Source organism: Felis catus, chromosome B1, assembly GCF_018350175.1.
Source record: "Felis catus isolate Fca126 chromosome B1, F.catus_Fca126_mat1.0, whole genome shotgun sequence".
Lineage (NCBI taxonomy): Eukaryota > Metazoa > Chordata > Mammalia > Carnivora > Felidae > Felis > Felis catus.
Genome location: NC_058371.1, coordinates 99,010,439 through 99,030,959, shown reverse-complemented (window position 1 = coordinate 99,030,959; position 20,521 = coordinate 99,010,439). Strand labels below are relative to the sequence as shown.

The following is a 20,521-nucleotide window of genomic DNA, read 5'->3' as shown; positions in this document are numbered from 1 at the left end:
CTAAACCCAACATGGGGCTTGAACCAACCCTGAGATTAAGAGTCACATGCTCTAGTGAATGAGCCAGCCAAGCACCCCTGATGCCTAAACAGTTTAAATTAACTTCAGAAAAATAGGAACTATTTGTTAGCAGTTAACATAACTCAACAGATTTTCCCTAGCATAAAATCTGAGAGTATAAAATCCTTGTTGAGAATGAATTATCTAAATACATGAAATGTTTCTTAACAATACTTAGAATATCCTACAGTGTCCCAACATCTTTAGGAAGAGATATAAAAATGTGCATAGCATTATGCACAAGTGAAGAAAACATAAATCTGGGGCAAGAAATCTGATTTCTTTTTGTTTTCACTGCTTTTTTGTTATTTACTTTCAAATTATTTACTAAAAACAATTGGCCAATCCATTCCCCACATCATTTTTGTGAGAATATTCTCTGCAGTCATTTTCTGAAATAGGAAATTATATATTAGTTTTTATAATTAAGAAGTGACACATGTTGTAAGAAAAATATATAAAATAGTATCTAAATATAGCTCAATAATATAGTGTGAGCATTTATATTTGCAGCCTTTTATGTGTAACTTTACTGCTAACATTTCCTTCAAAGAATACTTTTAAAACACATTAAGTGTACATAATAAAATCCGAGAGAGAATTATTTTCACAAAGGGCATGAGCCAGATGCTTAATAAGAATTAAAAAGTATTTATTGGTTCTGACAAGAAATGTAAAAGTAGGCTTAAAACATGACTAATGCCATACATCAGAAAATTTTATTACCCTTCTCTGAAAATTGGTGTCAACCTCAATAAATTACTGAAGTTCTAAATGTTTGGCTAATAGTATAGACTGTGGCACTGTTAATGTTGAACCCTCAGGAACCATTTGATAGAAATAAGAAAGTATATAGAAAAATATTCGCTCTCCGGAATATGTTTCTCCTTTCTAATTTTGTAATTTAACATTTCAACATCGTAGTAAATTGTAGGCATTATATAGATCATTTGTTCACCAGATTGTAAACATCTTTTCAGAACAAAAGTTGACAGACAAGGAATTATGTGTATGCATTACTTACAAAACAATTAACTGTGGCTAAATCATCCAAAGTTGTGTTTGGGGCATCATAGATCAAATATGCAAAGTTTTATGCCAGAATGTTTGGTATCACTTGGTCTGTAATCAGCACACATTCAAGAAAATTTAATGTTTTCCCTTCCATTTCAGGCATCAACTCCCAATTGGCTTATAGCATTGCTTCAGGTGATAGCCTCGGTCAGTTTACAGTGGACAAGAATGGTGTACTGAAAGTCCTTAAAAGTTTGGATCGGGAAAGTCAGTCCTTCTACAACCTGGTTGTTCAAGCACATGACCTGCCACAACTTCCAGCCTCCAGATTCACAAGCACTGCCCATGTCTCCATTATTTTGTTGGATGTAAATGATAACCCACCAACATTTCTTTCCCCTAAATTGACGTACATTCCAGAAAACACACCTATTGATACTATTGTTTTCAAAGCTCAAGCAACTGACCCAGACAGTGGCCCAAACAGCTATATTGAATACACCCTGCTGAACCCTTTGGGAAACAAGTTCAGTATTGGGACCATTGATGGTGAAGTGAGGCTCACTGGAGAACTGGATAGAGAAGAGGTTTCTAATTACACTCTAACAGTGGTGGCTACAGACAAAGGTCAACCAGCTCTCTCTTCATCTACAGAAGTTGTAGTTATGGTGCTTGATATCAATGACAACAACCCTGTTTTTGTGCAGGCCTTGTATAAAGTGGAGATTAATGAGAACACACTTACTGGAACAGATATAATACAAGTATACGCAGCAGATGGAGATGAAGGTACAAATGGACAGGTTCGCTATGGCATTGTTGATGGTAATGCCAATCAGGAATTTCGCATCGACTCTGTCACAGGTGCCATCACTGTGGCTAAGCCTTTGGATAGAGAAAAAACTCCTACTTACTCACTAACTGTTCAGGCAACAGATCGGGGAAGTAACCCCAGAACTGACACCTCCACTGTCAGCATTGTTCTACTGGATATTAATGATTTTGTTCCCATGTTTGAGCTATCTCCATATTCTGTGAATGTCCCTGAGAATTTAGGGACACTGCCCAGAACAATTCTTCAGGTCAGTGTATTTAAATAAAATAAATGCTATGTTCACTATAAGACATCTAATTTAAAAGTCAACACTCGGGGTGCCTGGGTGGCTCCGTCAGGTGAGTGTCTGGCTTGAGCTCAGGTTGTGATCTCGTGGTTCATGGGTTTGAGCCCCACGTAGGGCTCTGTACTGTACAGCACAGCTGTTTTGGGTTCTGTGTCTCCCTCTCTGTCTGCTCCTCCCCTGTTTGTGCCCTGTCTCTCTCTCAAAAATAAACATGAAAACTTTTTCAAAAATAAACAAATGTCAACCCTCTCCTACAGTGTTCATGCTTCACCCACTCTCTTCCTCATTGTCTCCCTAAATGCTTACCTGCAGATACAGGAAATCTCGAAAAGGAAAGGTTTATGAAAACTATACCCAAGAACTTACGGATTTCCTCCTCATAGATTAAAATATCGCATTACAATTATGTTCTTTTGTGGATACTCATGTTGCACACTTTTATGTATTTGTGTATTTTGAATTGTTTCACTATAACAGTAATATCTAAACATAGTGAGAAAATAAAATGATGTAAATGTTTGAAGACTTGGTTACAAAAATTCTACTCACTTGCCTCCTTACCTGGATGGAACTTTTGTTAAAAATTTTTGTGAAGCTTTCCAAAAATACTATAAGTTGATTTTATATATAGTTTTACACAAATAATACATACTACTCTGTACCATTTTTACTTTTTACTTGAAACTTAAAGATGTGTCTCAGGAACCTTTTAATATTGGTACATATGACTTTATCTCATTTTATTTAAATTTATTTATTTATTTTGAGAGAGAAAGTGTGTGAGCAGGGGAGGGGCAGAGACAGAGGAAATGGGAGAATCCCAAGCAGGCTCCAGGCTGTCAGCGGGGAGTCTGATGAAGGGCCCGATCCCACTACTGTGCGATCATGACCTGAGCCAAAATCAAGAGTCAGACGATTAACTGACTACCCAGATGCCTCTACCTCATTATTTTTAATGATACATTTTATTTTGTGGTGGACGTTGTGTTAGATTTATTCACATTCCTGGCATTTATTATTCTCTCCTACAGGTGGTGGCAAGAGATGATGATCAAGGTCCTAATAGCAAACTCTCATATGTTCTATTTGGTGGTAATGAAGACAATGCTTTTACTCTCTCGGCTAGCGGAGAACTTCAAGTAACACAGAGTTTGGACCGTGAGACAAAGGAACACTTTGTCTTGATGATCACAGCTACAGATTCAGGTACGCCTTGTCTGGTTATGAAGAATTTCTTCACAATATAAATAAATAAAAGTATATTCGTCTACCATGAAATTAAACATTTATTGAAGAATTTATGAATTCTTGGCACTCCAATTGTATCTATATAATTTATAGCAGATATATCACTTTGTGAAATTTGTGTATAAATATCTAAGTGATAAAGGCTTGAGTACAATACAAACAGGGCTCTATTCCTGTAAGACCAAATGTTTCCCTGCCCACTTAGCCATCACTTTTGAGGGTAATTTGATACTCTACCAATTAAGCCATGAGGCATTTCAAGCACTTTCAGCTTTAAAACATTCAATGGTTCTAACTGGCCATAGTGGGTAATAAAGTGGGTCCAGAGTTCTTCATTAGTCGTCTAGGTTTTGTAAGTAGCCATAATAGGCATTTGATGAAGCCCCACAGAGCTCCAAAAGGAGTATCAGTGAGAACCTGGCATCCTCACTGAGTTAGCAGCATAGTGGACTACCATAGAAATAATGAAAAACAGTATATGCTAGGATTTAATGTCTGTAAGCAGTAATTATGTAAAGTTGTATAGCAGGTGGTACAAAATACAATCTATTAAAAAATAATATTACTATTTACCACCATTTTGTTTTGCGTATATTGACTCTCTAAATACTGAGACTTCTAATTCAAAATTGAAATAATTAAAAATTTGTCAAAGAAATGTTATGCCTTGAAGAAAGTATGTATTGCTTAAATATTTGTTGAATAAGTGATTGAATGAATGAATTGATCATTGAATTCCAGAGGCATTAATGAATCATGAAACATTGCCTTATGTGACATTCATTTATACAAATAGCCACACAACTTATTATTTAAGGATTAAAGAATTTGATAATGTTGACATAGTTTCTAAAATTTTGTTGAAATCGCTTTAAGCCAAAGCGATTTGTTGGAACCTCAAAGGACTAAAATTATATCTATATCTACGTATATAAATTTGTATTCATGAATATAGTATATATTCATGTAGATTTGTGGATACTGATACAGAACAATTTTGAATTTACAACTGTGCTCGTTTTACTGTTGCTGAAAGGTTTTTGATGAACATGGCATTAAGTTTTTGTTACATATGACCAGTTTTGGAGTATACAATATATTGTTTCCGGTCACCACTTCTAGTAAAAGAGCAGGGGATTTTGAGATTACAAGTCATGATCGATTTATATTCAATATTCAGATGATAGTGCCAATGATTATTAATTCAGGTGGCTCTTATATATTATTTGCCATTTACTCTTGGGATTGTCATTATCTGAGACTATTGCCTACAGAGAAAACCACAGCCTCTGCCTTTTTGAAAATATGTGTGAATGACCATGTTATATTTTTGCAAACTATAAAATCCTGAGGAACAATGAACAGAATATGGTGTGGTAACCATGTAAAGTTTAAACCAAGTTTATCTGAAACATGTTTTATTATGTGCATAGTCAGTAATGTGCTTCATGGTCAGTAGGCACAAAGGGTAAGTATTCTTATGTAAGAAATACAGTCACTACTACATTGCTCATATCAATCCAGTATTTCAACAGTCACTTGGATAGAAGAGAGAAAAAAATTGAGTAGACACTGGTAGTCAGATATTTACAACTAAGGTTTTATTACTAAAACACCCCAGTCTTAGCTTCCTTCTCCAGTTAGTACTGGAAATGTGTGGTCAGTTCTATGCATGCGTGAAAACATAGCCTTTGTAAAAGTGAAGTGGGGAAGGAGAAACCAGGACCAGAAATCTAGTTGGCTAAGGCATCAGTCACTATAAAACCTGTGCACAGAATGTGTGTCACAGAGAAGTCATCCCTGAGTGGGAAGCAGGATGTGATTGCAAGAGTTAGGTTGCAGCGCAGGGTGATCTGGGATGAGCAGGCACAGCCCACAAGTTCTCCATCAGAGGATTTGTACTTTGGAATATTCTAAGTCAAAAATCATGGTAGAGAAAGAATGTAACCATGTAGACAAGAGTGCTTGTTTTCAACCAGGGGATTCTGAGAATTTAAATTATTTTTGTATGTCTATGTAGTCAAGGGGTGGGGGATATTGTGAAGAGGAAGGAAATTTACATATCTATATCCATATCTATATCTATATCTATATCTATATCTATATCTATCTATATCCATCTGTGTCATGCATTATAACAGGTTTTACAGACATTAACCCATTTTTCTTTATCATCTCAAAACCTTGCATGTTATTTTGATTTTACTTACAGTAAACCCAAACTCAGTGTGGTTAAATAATTTGCTCAGGATCACACAGCTATGTGGCAGAGTATGATTCAGACCTTAGCATAGCTTACTTGCAAGTTCAGAGTATACTGAATTTTTAGTGTGTAAGCAAAGTCAAATTTGAAAATAATAATATTGATTGCCAAAATTATTTTATTTGCAAACCAAAACTTAGTATTAATCTGTATAATAAAATGATAAAAACTTTCGTTTTGAATCTGGTTTGAATTCTGGTTCTGTCATAATTTTCTTTGTGATTCAGGCAAGGTGTACTATCTCTCTCAATTTCAGTATCTTCTTCAGTACAATTGGGATAATAATAACTAGAAAGTAGTTTATTATAAGGTTTAATTGATACAACCTATGTTAAATTGCTAAATATGCCTATAACATCGTGTATATAATGATTTTAATAAGAATTGTACTTCATACACTTTAAATACTGTAAAATTCTTAGAAATATTTGCCCTGTCCCTTACTACATAAGTATTATTATTAAAAGATGTATAGATGTATTGGTTTCATAAACATTTTTTAAAAATTGTAGTTCACATTAAGTTTCATTTTATACTTTACTACTTTAGAAATTTTTAGTTTGTAGCAGATACTTCTTTTCAACTTACAAAGAATGTATTTTATAGTAAATGTTTCACTATTCAAGAAGACCACAGATTTTTAAAACTATAGTTCAACCAAAATACAGTTAAAGAGTATTTTGTGGACTGACCAGCAAAGTTAACCATCACTTGTAGTGCTATTTCTCCAACAAAATGACAATATGGAAGGGACGTTTCATTTGGGGAAAAAAACAAAAACAAAAACAAAGACAAAAAATAAAAAAAAAAAAACAAAAAAAAAACACCTTGAAATGATAGAGCTAAAAGTGTTTTCTTCTAATAGACGTGGGTGAATGAGCCTGTTAGGAGTAACTTTCACGAGGAGGAGATTCAATAAAACATTGATCTACATGTGCAGACTATGCAAGAACCAAGCCCTGGTTCCAGCGAGTCAAACTGATGCCATCAGCCTTGAGTCTGAGGAAAATTGGGGATCTAAAATTCTTAATATTAGGACAAATAATAGAAGTATAACTCTAATTTCTAGAAAGGATTGTTGGCACTACATGAGAAATGGAAAGACCATGTCTGTATTGATTCTGCCAAATATTGAGATAGGAGTATTAATAAGTTATGGAAATTCAGATTATCAGTAAAATTAAGGTATTTGGAAGTTTGTCATTTAGTGCCTTAAATATGGTGTTAGAGAGCATGATGGGAGATGTAAATGAGATTCAGCATTTTGGCAGCCTGGAAATTAGAGAATTTCTTAAAAAATTTTTTTTAATGTTTATTTAGTTTTAAGACTGAGAGAGACAGAGCGTGAGCAGGGAAGGGGCAAAGAGAGAGGGAGACACAGAATCCAAGGCAGGCTCCAAGCTCCGAGATATCAACACAGAGCCCGATGCGGTACTTGAGCTCACAGAACTGAGATCATGACCTGAGCTGAAGTTGGACACCTAACCAACTGAGCTACCCAGGCGCCCTGAGGATTTCTTAAACTTTGTCCGAAAGCACAGATTTTGATGAGAGTGTTTTTTTTTTTTTTTTTGAGTTGCCCTGATATGAGCTCATGTGTCTGAGGCCCCTAGACAAAAAGTACTTAGGTATCTGAAGATCATTTAATATGGATCATGTAGAAAACAATCAGAAGTTGTGTGGGAAGTTGGACTGAATTATTTTAAAGTCATTAAAACTCATATGTGACAATGATTTTATATGCCATTAATTTGCATACTTTGGGTATCACAAATAAACCATTTTTGTGAGAGAACATGAGTTTGAGGTATCAGGCTTAAGAATCTGCCGTTTAATCTTGTATTCCAACCATGAAGTTTCTGACACAAGATTTAAAATACAGATTCACTTCTTTGATTTAAAAGTCAAATTGGTAGGTGACATGAGAAAACTCAGAAAAATATGGCAGCTTTAGATCCCAGATGCCATGTTATTCTCAAATTTGCCATGTTCTAAGGACCAGGAAATATCAAAGCATTCTAAACAAGAAAAAAGTTTGACAGTTTTATTCTAGCCCACAAATTACTTTCCCATTGCTTTTTAAAAATTCTTACCTGTGGCAGCCCAGAGATAGGTTAACTTTGGCAATATGGCAATACTTGAATCAGCTGTTTTTGTTTTTGTTTTTATCAGCAAACCTTTAAATCTTTGAATATTTTTGGGAGAGAAAATATTAGCATTGCACTCTTATTTTATTTTTATTTACTGACTGCATGAGTATAAAGTAGCACATCTGGAAACTCTCTACTCCTGTCTACTACTTAAAATGAGCTACAACTGCACTATCACGTGTGTGTGGGGCTGAATGTTACATTGCTAAATAACAAAACCAGAACAGAGTAAGATAATTCGACCTCATTTCTTTTCCTATAGGCTTAAATTATTAAATGGTAATGTAATGGGTTGAAAGTATAACTCAACTCAGAATAATATTTTGTTTATAATTAAAAATATAAATATTCCCCTTAATTCTGTATTCCTGTTATTTTTTCTAGAAATAGAAATAGTTTGTACCAAGTACCAATTCCTAGGAGGCCAAAGCTTCAGCTTGGCACAGTAATGCAGGTACTACAGAGAAGCCATAACTATGTGGCTGCTTTTAAGAGGGGCGTTGGCTATAAAGCAGTCAATGCCCTTCACAAGATTTAGCATTCTCTTCCCAAGTAGCCTTCCTTATAAGGGTCTTCCTTACCGTTGTCTTATATATGCAATAAATAAAATAATATGACTTTAATGTAGTAAGTTGCAGTGAATTATCAGGGAGCCCAAAGCAATAACTTAGAAAATTAATTCAGAGAATTCAGTTACAAAATGGAAGTATATCCTGAGGTAAATACATAGCTTTGTAGTTAAACTGAAGTTCAAATCTCACCTCTGCCATTTCTTAGCCACATAACCTTGGTTAAGTTACCCTCATGTTCATATTGATAAAATGAATATACCAATTTCTACATGAAAAGCTTACTGGCAGAAATAAATATGAGAATGATTTACTTTTAGGTTTAATATTAGTCAGCTTGTTTGCTGAACATCTCAAGCTCAGTAAGCCCAGATAAAATTTTTTGACTCCCTACCCTCCATAAATTTCTTTGTCCACAATTTCCCAATTGCTGTTATCCTTCTTCGTTCCCTTTTCTCTGTATCCCCACATTCAACAACTGCATTGGCAAGTAGATTTCTTCCTTAAAAAGACATTGAAAAACATCCTGAATTTTTCCACTTTCTTCATTTCCACTACCAACACCTTGGTCGAAGCCAGGACTGATATAATAGCTCCCTAACTGCCTAACTCTTCTCCCCAAAGTACATTCTTCAAGCATCTCATGAACTTTGAAACTATAAATTAGATCATCATGCCCTATCGCTTGCTTAAAAACCCTCCAGTGGTTTCTGAGAATAAAGCCTGAACTTCTCACCATGACACATAGCATTCAGTGACCTGGCCTCTGTCCGCCTCTCTGACTTGGTCTTTCCCCACCCACTGCCACCTTTATCAGGCACCTGCCCTCCCGAACTGGGCAGGCTCAGCCACTGTCATCTCCAGCTCTGCATTCACTGTCATCATGTTGATGGGTTGACATCAGCCAGTGTGGAAACATTTGACACACAGAAGCCAGTAAATGTCACCAATCAGGTGACTTGCTTCTGGAGAGTAGTTGCCGTCACTTTTATTGCAAATTGACAATGTCAGATAATTTGGCCTTTAAAAATTGCCAACCTTCTCCTGCATTTGCCCCCGTGTTCAGGTACTTCACTCTGTCTGAAGTGTTCTACCCTGTAGCTGGCTTTTTCTTTTTTCTTTTCTTTTTTTTTAAGGCCAGACACATTCATGTTTTAGTTATTCTGCCATTATATCTAGGTGAGATGTCAACTTCTCATAAAAGACTTATTTTTTTCTTTTTTTTTAATGTTTACTTATTTTTGAGAGAAAGAAAGAGAGAGACAAAGTGCACGCAGGAGAGGCGTAGAGAGAGAGAGAGGGAGACACGGAATCCGAAGCAGGTTCCAGGCTCTGAACTGTCAGCACAAAGCCCAACGTGGGGCTCGAACTCACAAACCGTGAGATTTTGACATGAGCCAAAGTCGGACACCTAACTGACTGAGCCACCCAGGCGCCCCTCAGAAAGGACTTATCTGACCACCAATCTAATGTAATCCCTCTTTCCAGTTTTACTATCACTTTGCCTTGTTGTGATTTTGTCTTAAAACCAATTATTATCTGAAAATCTAATATCATACATGAGTGTGTGGAGTAATCAAACTCTATCAATAGATATCCTTCCAATAGAATGTAAACTTCCTAAGTCTTGTGCCAAATGAATTTCCAGAGGGGCACCCCTGTGTGGCTCAGTAGGTTAAGCATCTGACTCTTGGTTTTGGCTCAGGTCATGATCTCATAGTTTTGTGAGTTTGAGCCCCATGTCAGGCTCTGGGCCGACAGTGCGAAGCCTGCTTGGGATTCTCTCTCTGCTTCTCCCCCACTCGTGCTGTCTCTGTCTTGCTCAAAATAAATGAATAAACTTAAAAAAAATGAATTGCCAGAAACACCCAGAACAGAACCTGTGACATAACAGGTGCTTACTAAACATTTGTTAAATGATAAAATGATTTAATGGGTAGAAAGTCATGATAATCAATCATCACCATCTTGTTATTTTAATATGCAACTGTTATTTCATATTTTATTTACCAGGCTTTTAGTTTATTGTTGTATATTTATCACTTGCAGATTTTTCAAAGGTCCTACCAAAAGGAAAAGCACCAATCTTTGTAAACTCATGGCTGAAATTCCAGAAGTTTTTCTACATTGGTTGTGGTCATTCAAATTGACCTCTGCTTTGAAAAAACAGCACAAGTGTTTAAGCCTCTGGAGTGTTTAGTGTGATGTGATAAATTGCAGTCATATGTAAGGACCCAGTGAAGCATTTTATGGCTTTAATTCAGTTTAGATACTTAAAATACTGTTTGAGCTATGTTCTCATGACTTTCCCTTGAACCTTCTGGATCTCATTCAATTCTGTTATCTATTAGATGTTTCTAGGTAGGTCTTGTTCTACTCTGTGCTGTGCCCCCTACCTTTTCTTAATTTAATTCACTAATTCAAAATCTGCATAAGAAGAAATTATGTGCATTTGAAGTGTTACCATTTAGCAATTCTTTAATACCTGGGCTTCCCAAAACAAAACAAAAAAAAAAGTGTGAGCCTTCCATATCACTCAAATACCCAGCACCTTTTTAGCTATAGAAATATGTCACATGTATGGTATTTAGCTTCACATGGCTTAATAATAAGGGCCTATGACTCTTCATATAAACGTAATATGAAAACTTTCACTTGTTTTGACTTTTGTCATGGGAATTTTGGTGTTTAGATAAACCGTTCCAATAGATATACATTTATACAAGTGATTTTTTCAGGTTTGATATATATATGTATATACATACATTCTTTTAATGCAAGATTATTTTCTGCCCTCACCAGAATTTTAGAATCTGTGAGCCATTACTGTCTGCCACTACTCTTTCAGGGAACTCAATTAGTGTGTGAAAAAACATTAAAACAAGGTGATATGACAATAGAGTGATGTTTGTTGGATTTCAGTGTGTAATATGGAAGGATTTTGAAAGAGAACTATACATGAAACACTTTCAAATTAGAAAAATTTGACTTAAAATAATAATTTTATAGCCAGAGGACTTCTTGGAGATGAACCAGACCATTTTCTTTATATTTGAGATAAGAAAAGTGAGGCCTGGAATAATTAGGCAGTTTGCCAGAGCTTGAAGAATGAGACTGACAGAGTCAAGAACAATATCAAGGATTTCTGCCTGCCAACTGAGTTCTTGCTCATGTATACTGTATTTATGAATTAGGATCTGCTGAGTCTCTGAATAACACAGATTTCCAAAAATGCAATTTTAATAAAGCTTTTCTTCTTATATGTTGTTCATTGTACTCTAATGAATAAGACATTTAACTGTTATTTTTATTTTTCCAAATACATTGAATCAAGTTCAAAATATTTTTAAGTGAAGCCAAATTAATTAGAATCAGTAATTTCAATATTGATCTTTTTAAAATAGGCTTAAATTTAGTCATTGTTCAAGCTAAATTGCTAGGTAGGAGAAGATACAAAAAAATTAATTAGAATTTCCAGGTAGAAGATGAGAATATTATCAATGATCCCTGCCAGCTGTCATTTTGCATTTATTAAAATCAAACCATGAAGCTAATTTTTAAGGTATTTATTTGTGTGTGTGTGTGTGTGTGTGTGTGTGTGTGTGTGAGAGAGAGAGAGAGAGAGAGAGAGAGAGAGAGAGAGCATGAATGGGGAAGGGGCAGAGAGAGAGGGAGACACAGAATGTGAAGCAGGCTCCAGGCTCTGAACTGTCAGCACAGAGCCCGGCACAAGGCTCAAACTCACAAGCCACGAGATCATGACCTGAGCCAAGGTTGGATGCTTAACTGACTGAGCCACCCAAGCGCCCCCATGAAGCTAATTCAATAGACCTTATAAGTGAATTCTGATTACAGTCAATGAGATTCTTCTGCTTCTATAGGCTATATTAATGTGTAACAAGCATCTTGATATTGTGTTGTTATGAAGTTAAATAAAGCAGGTTAAGTGGCACAGAGTGAGGAACTGGAGGACAGTATAGTCAAGAAAGTGAAATGTGGAAATCCAGGGAAACAGTGTTGCTGGCAGATGAAACAGCCCTGAGGCAAGGATGGAGTTGACCACACCCAGAGAACTGCAAGAGGTGCTGGATGGCTGGACAAGGGTGAAAAAAAGACAGTCTTGGAGGATGGAGGAAGCAGAAGCTAGATCACACAAATGTTTTAGGGCAGGGTAAAGAATTTTAATTTTGTTCAAAGAGGTGAAGCCTTGTTAAGGTTTTGGACAGAGAGTGCCGAGAGATTTTGGAAAGATCTGGTTTCATGGAGAAGAGATCTGGCTTTGTAGTGGTGGTAAAGAGCAAGAGCAGAAATAGAAATGGTGGTTAAAAGACCATGACAGCAATCCCTGAAGGAGATAATAGTATTTGGCATAAGGGGACGGTGTGACGTAACGAGCTAAATATCTTATCCATTTTGAAGATAGAGCTAGTGGGACTCGATGATCGAATAGGAGACGTAGGAAGTTAGGAAAACAGATGAATCAAACAGGAGTCCTAGAATATTTGCCTTAGAAATTTGGAGACAGGGAGATAGAAGAATTTTAAGATAAATTATCAAGAACTAATTTTGGGATATGGTATATTTTAGATATGAGATATCCGATGGAGATGTCAGGGAGATATATACAAAAGTTTAGCTCTTAGAGAAGACATTGGGGTAGATACAACGTGAAAAAGTCATAAACTTTCCATTCCGTGAATTCTGAGGGCTTGTATGTGCCAGAATTTGTACTATATCATCTCATTTAATCTCGTAATGGCACTGTAAATTAGACACTATTATTCCAATTTTATGAATTAAAAGAAAAAAAAACTAAAACTAAGCATTCAAGAAGATAAGCAACTTGGCTTAGCATGCAGCTGTTTTTCAGTGAAAATGGGATTTAAAACTGGTAACCCTGTCAGGGAAAACATTTCTAAACCATTACTCACTGCTTCCACATATTAGCTTGTCTACTGTGATATGTTTTGCATAGACCACATTTATAAGAATTTCCTTTCTTTGGATTAAATGTTATTTTTATATTTAAAAAAAAACCCTTAAAAACCAAGTGGTTTTTAGCCATTAAAACAGCTTGCAAAATAAGAATATTCATAAATTTGAAATCAAAGGATTGATATTCTTCTTAAATCAGGAAATGCATGTCCAAGGGTTTTAGAAAGTGTAAAACGGGTGTTAGATATTTTTTCTAGTATACAATATGTGTGATACACACATATGTACACGTACAATGAATCAGTTGTGCTATGTGTGTATGTTGGCATTGAATTTGGAGGTGGGAAATTAATCAGTTCACAAATTAAATACATTATTCTTTATCTGTTCTTGGTCTAATATACAAAGGGATATAGAGATATTCTGTGTATAGATTAGACCAAAAAGTTTAGTTATGAAGCATCTATGTGTCAGCATAACTAATAGGTCTGAGGGGAAAAGTTCAGTTATTAGCATTTCTAATTAAGGACATTTATCATATGACTGAAAGAAGGCCTAAACTTCATTCTTATGCAGGGATAGAAAATTACTTTTTAATGGAGGGGAAACATGATGCTTTTGCAAAAGTTGATTCTAAAAGCTAAAAGGGCTAATAAATATGCTTTATTTTCTTGGTGAAGATATGATGACATTTGAATGAATGCTATCTGTCATATTGTTTAAGCTGAGACAGTCATTGCATTATAAATGGCTCTATAATCAAAAGAGAGGTCAGAAATGTGGAATATGACATTTTACATTGGAAGATGGTTGTTTTTTAAATGTTCCAGAAAGATGGCATTTTGTCAGCATTATTTGTGGGAAAATGTTGAAGAAGAGCTTGCCTTGTGTGTTATAATGAACATTTTGAATAATGAAAATTGCTTGAAAGCTTTCCACAAGGCACCAGTGGTTCCATAAGTCAGATAGAGCCAGGATTATCTTCAATTACAAAAAAATTAATTGTATTTAACTTGTTGTATATTTGCGTCTAAGGCAGTCTTAGTTATTTCCATCAGAGTTGCTGAAATAAATTTTTTCCACAAGTTACTGATCTCATAGGCTTTTGTTCAGCAATTCATGAATCAAACAGTATCCAAGCTAGTAGACAGAAAGAACCTTCACAGAGCTGTACAAGGCAAGAGATTTGTGTAGACCAGATAAGCCCTCTACAGCCCTGAACACACCTGATCTTGTCTTATCTCAGAAGCTAAGCAGGGTCTGGCCTGGTTAGTACTTCAACGGGAAGAGCGAGGACATTATACAGGGCATTTGCTGATTGGTTAAAGCAAGGTTGCTTTCCTTATAGGCATAAGGAAGACTTGGAGTGAGCTAAGGTAATTTGTGCTGAAGAGGCAGGTACTGGTTGGTTGACCTCTGTTTCTGGAGAACTGAGCACAGACAATTAAGTTCTGGTTTGCTGATGTGACGCTTAACATGAATGGGTCCATCTTGGGCCAAATATGCTTACTTTAACAAAATACTTGTCCTAGGATGAGAATTTTATTTCCAAAGTTGATAACAATTGTTTTACTTCCTCTTATTTCTAGTAAGACTTTGTACCATGTATGTTAGTGACATTATATTATTATAAATTATTTATTTAAATACTTTTTTTTAAAACCAGGTACTCTTTAGTAAGAAAAATTCTTCCTACATAGAATTTCATTTGTATATTCACTAGATACAAATACAAAAACAAATGATTTAGCTTCTAAAATTGTTAAGTGAAAGCTAGAATTGTCATTATGTTGCATAGAATTAAAATTTAATAAAATAATTTCAGTGTAGATTTTATTTATTCGTGTAAGCTATAAATACGAGTGGACAAAGGACCCAACTTTGAAGTGGATACAAACTATTTGCAATATTAATGAAAATATTTATATGACTTAAAAGATAAACATTAAATGTCGTAAAAACTGACCTCACTGTGAGAATTTTTTTTTACCTTTTCAAAAAGTCTTTTCATTTTATCCTGATAAAGCATAATCATTTTGTAGTGTGTTTTGATCATTATTTCATAAATATATAATTAGATATTTTAACTAAGTAGGCAGGAGGCAAGTTATGTTTAGCATTTGAGGTAGCCTTTAATGTTTCAGAGTTTCAACATGTATTGAGGATTTTCTTTTAAAGTCCTCTAAAAAGTAATTCCTCAAGACCTGCTTTTTGTGCGGGATAAAATATTTTGTTAACATTATATATTACTTTATAAAAATTTTAAATTGTGGCTATATATATATATATATAACATAATTACCATTTTAATTATTTTAAGTGCACAATTCAGTAGCATTAAGTACATTCATATAGTTGTGTGACTTTTCAGTGTCATTTTCATAACATTATTAAATAGTTTCCCTTTTTTACTTATCACTTCTATTTAGTAAAAGAATTTATCAAGGAAATATGGTGTTCTTGGTAAAGATTCCTACAGCAATAATTTAAAAATCAAGTGTTATCTAAGAGTATATATACCTAATTTATATAAATATATTTGTAAAACTAATTAGCAGTAATAAATTACATTATAAATGTTATTTTTAAAATACACAGTTTCTGTTCGTATTCGAAAGGTTCCGTACTTATTTGCTTTATAGATTGGCTGAATTCAAATTTAAATCTAACCACACAAGGTCTAATGTTAATATAGAACGGGTGAAATTTCAGTAGATTTTCAGCGGACGGCTTACTGTGAGAAAAATGTGTTTACTTCTTGGGAAAGAAAAAAAAAGAAGCTAATACTTTACTACAACAAACACACATCCAGAGGACCTATTCACCAAATGTTTGATGTCAAGAATGAAATCGGCTTTGTTGCAAAGCAACAGATTTTAGTTAAGCAAAAATTTTATTTCTGCAGAATAGTTTTTCATGTTTCATGAAAGTATGTTTAATTTATAAGGGTTAACATAAAAAATGTAATCTGCCTGCAGTGTGAACTTTAATTACTCATTTAGACTCATTTATTACACTTACTAAAAATGTATTTTCTGATAGAGCAGTTGCTTAAAACTTTTTTCTTTTTAAATCTCATTTTAAATTAATTTGAACTTTATGTTGATATATTTGAGCATATTAAGCCACCAGTGTTAAAAGCCAATATCCACTTAATCATTTTTCAAATTCAAAAATATAAAATATGACCCACACAGAGCATGAAACTACCATAGTATAATGGATTATCAGAAGATTAAGTTGTAAACAGTCTCTGTGTGTGTGATTTATTTTCACACCCTTTTAAAAATGCTTTTCAGAATCATATGCATTGTTTGATATTTGCTCTAAAAATTTCAGAAGGTTTCTACCAATTTACTCATGTTTATTTTTACACTTATGTATATATGTATATATATACATGTATACAGATGAATGCATACAATACATAAAAATTTTACAAAATGAAATTTGAAGTTCTTCTTATCTTCCAACTTATAAGTATATTTCAAATGTCCACCGCACCTCCTGGCCTCTATAATTATAAATTTCTGAGGCCTTGACCTTTTATTTTATTTGTACCTTCAACCCTTTTCATTGGCTCACTGTCATCTGTCAGGAGTCTGTGTCACTACATCCTGCCTCTTCTTTCTGATTGTGTCTGTTTTTCATAAATCAATCCAAGATGAGATTGAACAATCTTGCTTTATTATGCCACTGCCTATATAATTCATCATTAGCAGACCTATTCAAACTAAACATTGGTCCCTAGTATTCTGATTCTTCTCCTGGGATTCAGTATTAATTGGGACCCTCTGTTTTTTAAGTAGTAGACTACCTCCAAAACGTTGACCTTTGCCTGCAGTTTTCTTCTCTGACCCCAGCCTTAGGCTAGGGCCTGTATTCCCAGATGTATATTTCTAGAAGTATTCTGTTCTTTGAACTTTTAGCCAGTCACTAGACCAGATTTCCATATAAAGAATCAGAGGAAAAGACTGCAGAATGAGAACAAAGTCTAATGGTATGCATTATGGGTTGACATAAAGGTGAATTAAATAAAATTACTCCTGCTTTCTATTAGCTTATAACTTAACAGAGGATATGACAGAGTACATTGATAGTAATAATAATACAGAGTAAAACATCTATAGTAAGAATGGCATTGAGTTCAAAATTGGCTCTCTCTTTCCACTATGGCTGAATATAAATAAATTGCTTAAATTCTTTGAGTCTCAAATTCTTTATCAAAAAAAAATACCTATTATATAGAATCTGTATATTAAATGAGTAATACGTATATAAATATATATATATACATGATCTCAAGTAAACAATATGATCTCAAGTGTTAAACAATATGTATATACAAATATATATGTATATATATTTATATTTCAATTTATAGATAAAAATATGGGCTACATTTACACAGAATAATTAATATTTCAGTTTTTCGCATACTAATATTGAGGCTTTTTGGTAACTTGCAAGCAGAGACAACAGATAGTCGCATGTGTCAGCCTAGAGCCAACAGAGAGGTGTGGACTAAAGATAAAGTAACAGTAGGCATTGTGCTGCACTTCACAAGGGACATAACAAAAACTGTTAGGAAACAGGAACATAAGGATCCTAGACCACTTCCTCACATAGTTAAGAGGGAGAGAGTTTAAAGACAACCAAACACAGAAAAGCAACGATGAAAACATGGCTTCATCATTCAATTAGCAGATGAGAGGAAGTGCCAAAATTTATGTGGGCCATCAACTAGGGAACTTGTGTCTTTCATCTGAGACCAGTGATGTAGAAATAAGATTTATGTGAAACCAGGGGCGTTCCATTTTTCTCCTTTGATTTCACTTTCCTGACTAAAGTTCAGAGGCAGTGACTTCCAGAGCTCACGCTATTAGTGGACGAGGATGAGATGGGATCTGGTTGTTTGGCGGTTAGGTCCCATTCCCAAGAATGAAAGTAAAACATATTGGAAGCAGAATTCAAATTTAGGGTTAATTAAATCTCAGTAAAAGGCCTAGAAATTTAGAACAATGTGTCTGTAAGGTTTCCTTATAAAATTGAAAAAAGTAGATAAGACCTGCATGCACATCCTTTGGGGCAACAAGAAGGGGAGGCCACTGGAGAATTGTGGTTCATTCTGACAATTCTTGAAGAAAATAGGAAAAGAACCCTAAGTGCTTATAAACTGGGCTGTGGCAGCTACTAAGAGAAGCAAAGGGGACCCTTTGCTTGAGAAGAGCTCCCATGTGGATATGGGATCACCTATGGGGCTACTTCTCAAGCTGGGACCATCTTGTTGTCACTGGTGTGCTTTTAAAATCTTTTGGAAAATTAGGTATTCTCTGGTATGAAGACACTGAGATTGAACTTGCTGAGTATTTTCCTGGGTAAACAATGTTTTTCTCTTTTTGCTTACTAATTCAGAAAACACATCAGCAACCATATTTATGTAGTTTAGAGACAAAGAAAGAAATCACATGTTCCTGACCAAATGAGTTAGTCATCATTTTATGTGGTTTTCCATATATGTGTCATCAGACACTTTAGAATACCAAGGATAAAACCTTTGCTTGGCAGTTACTGGGATACTTCTTAACAAGTTTAAGTATTGTTGATTAGAGAGCAATGGGCATACCAGAAATATTTAGGTCTTCTTTAAACTCTCTCACTGTAAAGTACCAAATTTTTTATCTTTAAATTTCCAATCAACATGTCCTCCACAAAGTTATGAAAGGTTTGAGAGCTAAGTGTCTCATTTTGTTACACTACAAGGGAATCATTAAGAAGAAAGGATGACTCAAAATATTTTCCTGAATAATATTATCATAGAGCTGAGTCAAAAGCTTCATTGGAGAATAAAAATCCTGAGAACTATAAAATTGAAATCTTTAATATTAAGAAAATGGACCTTCATAATGTAAAGTTTTCATTTTTCTTGTGTCTAAAGCAAGTACAAGAACAAGGAATACATTTTAACTATATACCAGTCACTATCCTTAGCATGTTACATTTCCCTCAGTACCTCTTTGGGGTATGTTCTATGCTTATTATTCCCATTTTACAGAAAAGGAAACTGAGATTTAGTGAGTAGAGTTCAATGTCAGTAAACTATATAAAAGAGCCCTCCATATCCTCCTATCCTTTGCTTGTAGGGACTTGATTTAGTTATTCCTTCTCTCAATACATCCTAGTGTGCACACTGTCCTTCCCATGGCATCCTCTTTTGCCCACATGAAAACACAGTTATCCTTTACTTACCTTTTTTTTTTTAATGTAACTAGTGGAAAAGATACCAACATGATGCAGATAATTAACTTGCATTTCACCAAATTGTACATAATTAAACATACATAAGAGATTTAGTCCAAACATTGATCATCAATGATACCCTTGAAGGTATTTAGTTAGCTTTAACAGGACGCTTATGAGAAATTGAAAGTCTCTGACAGGAGTGCTGTCTCCAAATGCCCCACAAACTTCAACTGGCAAATAACTAGGGTCTATCACCTATGGACTTGGGGCTTTTCTCCAACTTGTGTCTAAGGTTGTTCTCTGGGCTCAGCTTGTCCAGAGTCCCAGCACATCTCGCTGAGTGGCACCCGTTCAGCCGCTAGCAACACGTTTCAGCTTTTTGCCAGTGGCAAACAGCTTCACATCCAAGTCCCATGGATTAAATTCCAGCTCTCTCACTATGTCTATGGCCTTGAAAAATCATTTAATCCAATTATCAGCTTATTTAAACATATATTGGGGATAGCAGGGGTACTAACTGATGAGGATTACACAATGTAGTCTATGTAAACTTCTTAAACCAGTACTTGTCTACCTAAGGATATGATCATTATTAATATGTTGAGTGAGATCTTTAAAGTCTTATTTTGATGTGCTTCTCCAGTGTTTATAATACTTCCAAATATATTTTGTGTATGAAATATTTGTGACATCATTTTACCATTATTAACATCAAGTGACTAGTGAAAAGGCAATTATACTCTTTTAGTAAGTTTATAGTTAACTATACATGTAAGCAATAGTAAATACTAATTTTTGTTTCCTTTAATACAAAATCAAACATCTGAAAGGTAAGACTCTGGGGTGCCTGGGTGGCTCAGTCAGTTAAGTGTCCAACTTCAGCTTAGGTCATGAACTTGCGATTTGTGGGTTTGAGCC

General features: G+C 34.8%; 1 protein-coding gene across 2 annotated transcripts in view; it reads left to right on the top strand.

Moving 5' to 3' along the window:
- FAT4 (FAT atypical cadherin 4) overlaps positions 1-20,521 on the top strand; it is a 175,603-nt gene that overhangs the window by 99,403 nt on the left and 55,679 nt on the right. For both annotated transcript variants that reach the window (XM_045055890.1, XM_011281676.3), the window contains 2 exons: positions 1,234-2,156; positions 3,227-3,401. In XM_045055890.1, the coding sequence (XP_044911825.1) occupies positions 1,234-2,156; positions 3,227-3,401 (1,098 nt within the window). The remainder of the gene's footprint in view (positions 1-1,233; positions 2,157-3,226; positions 3,402-20,521) is intronic.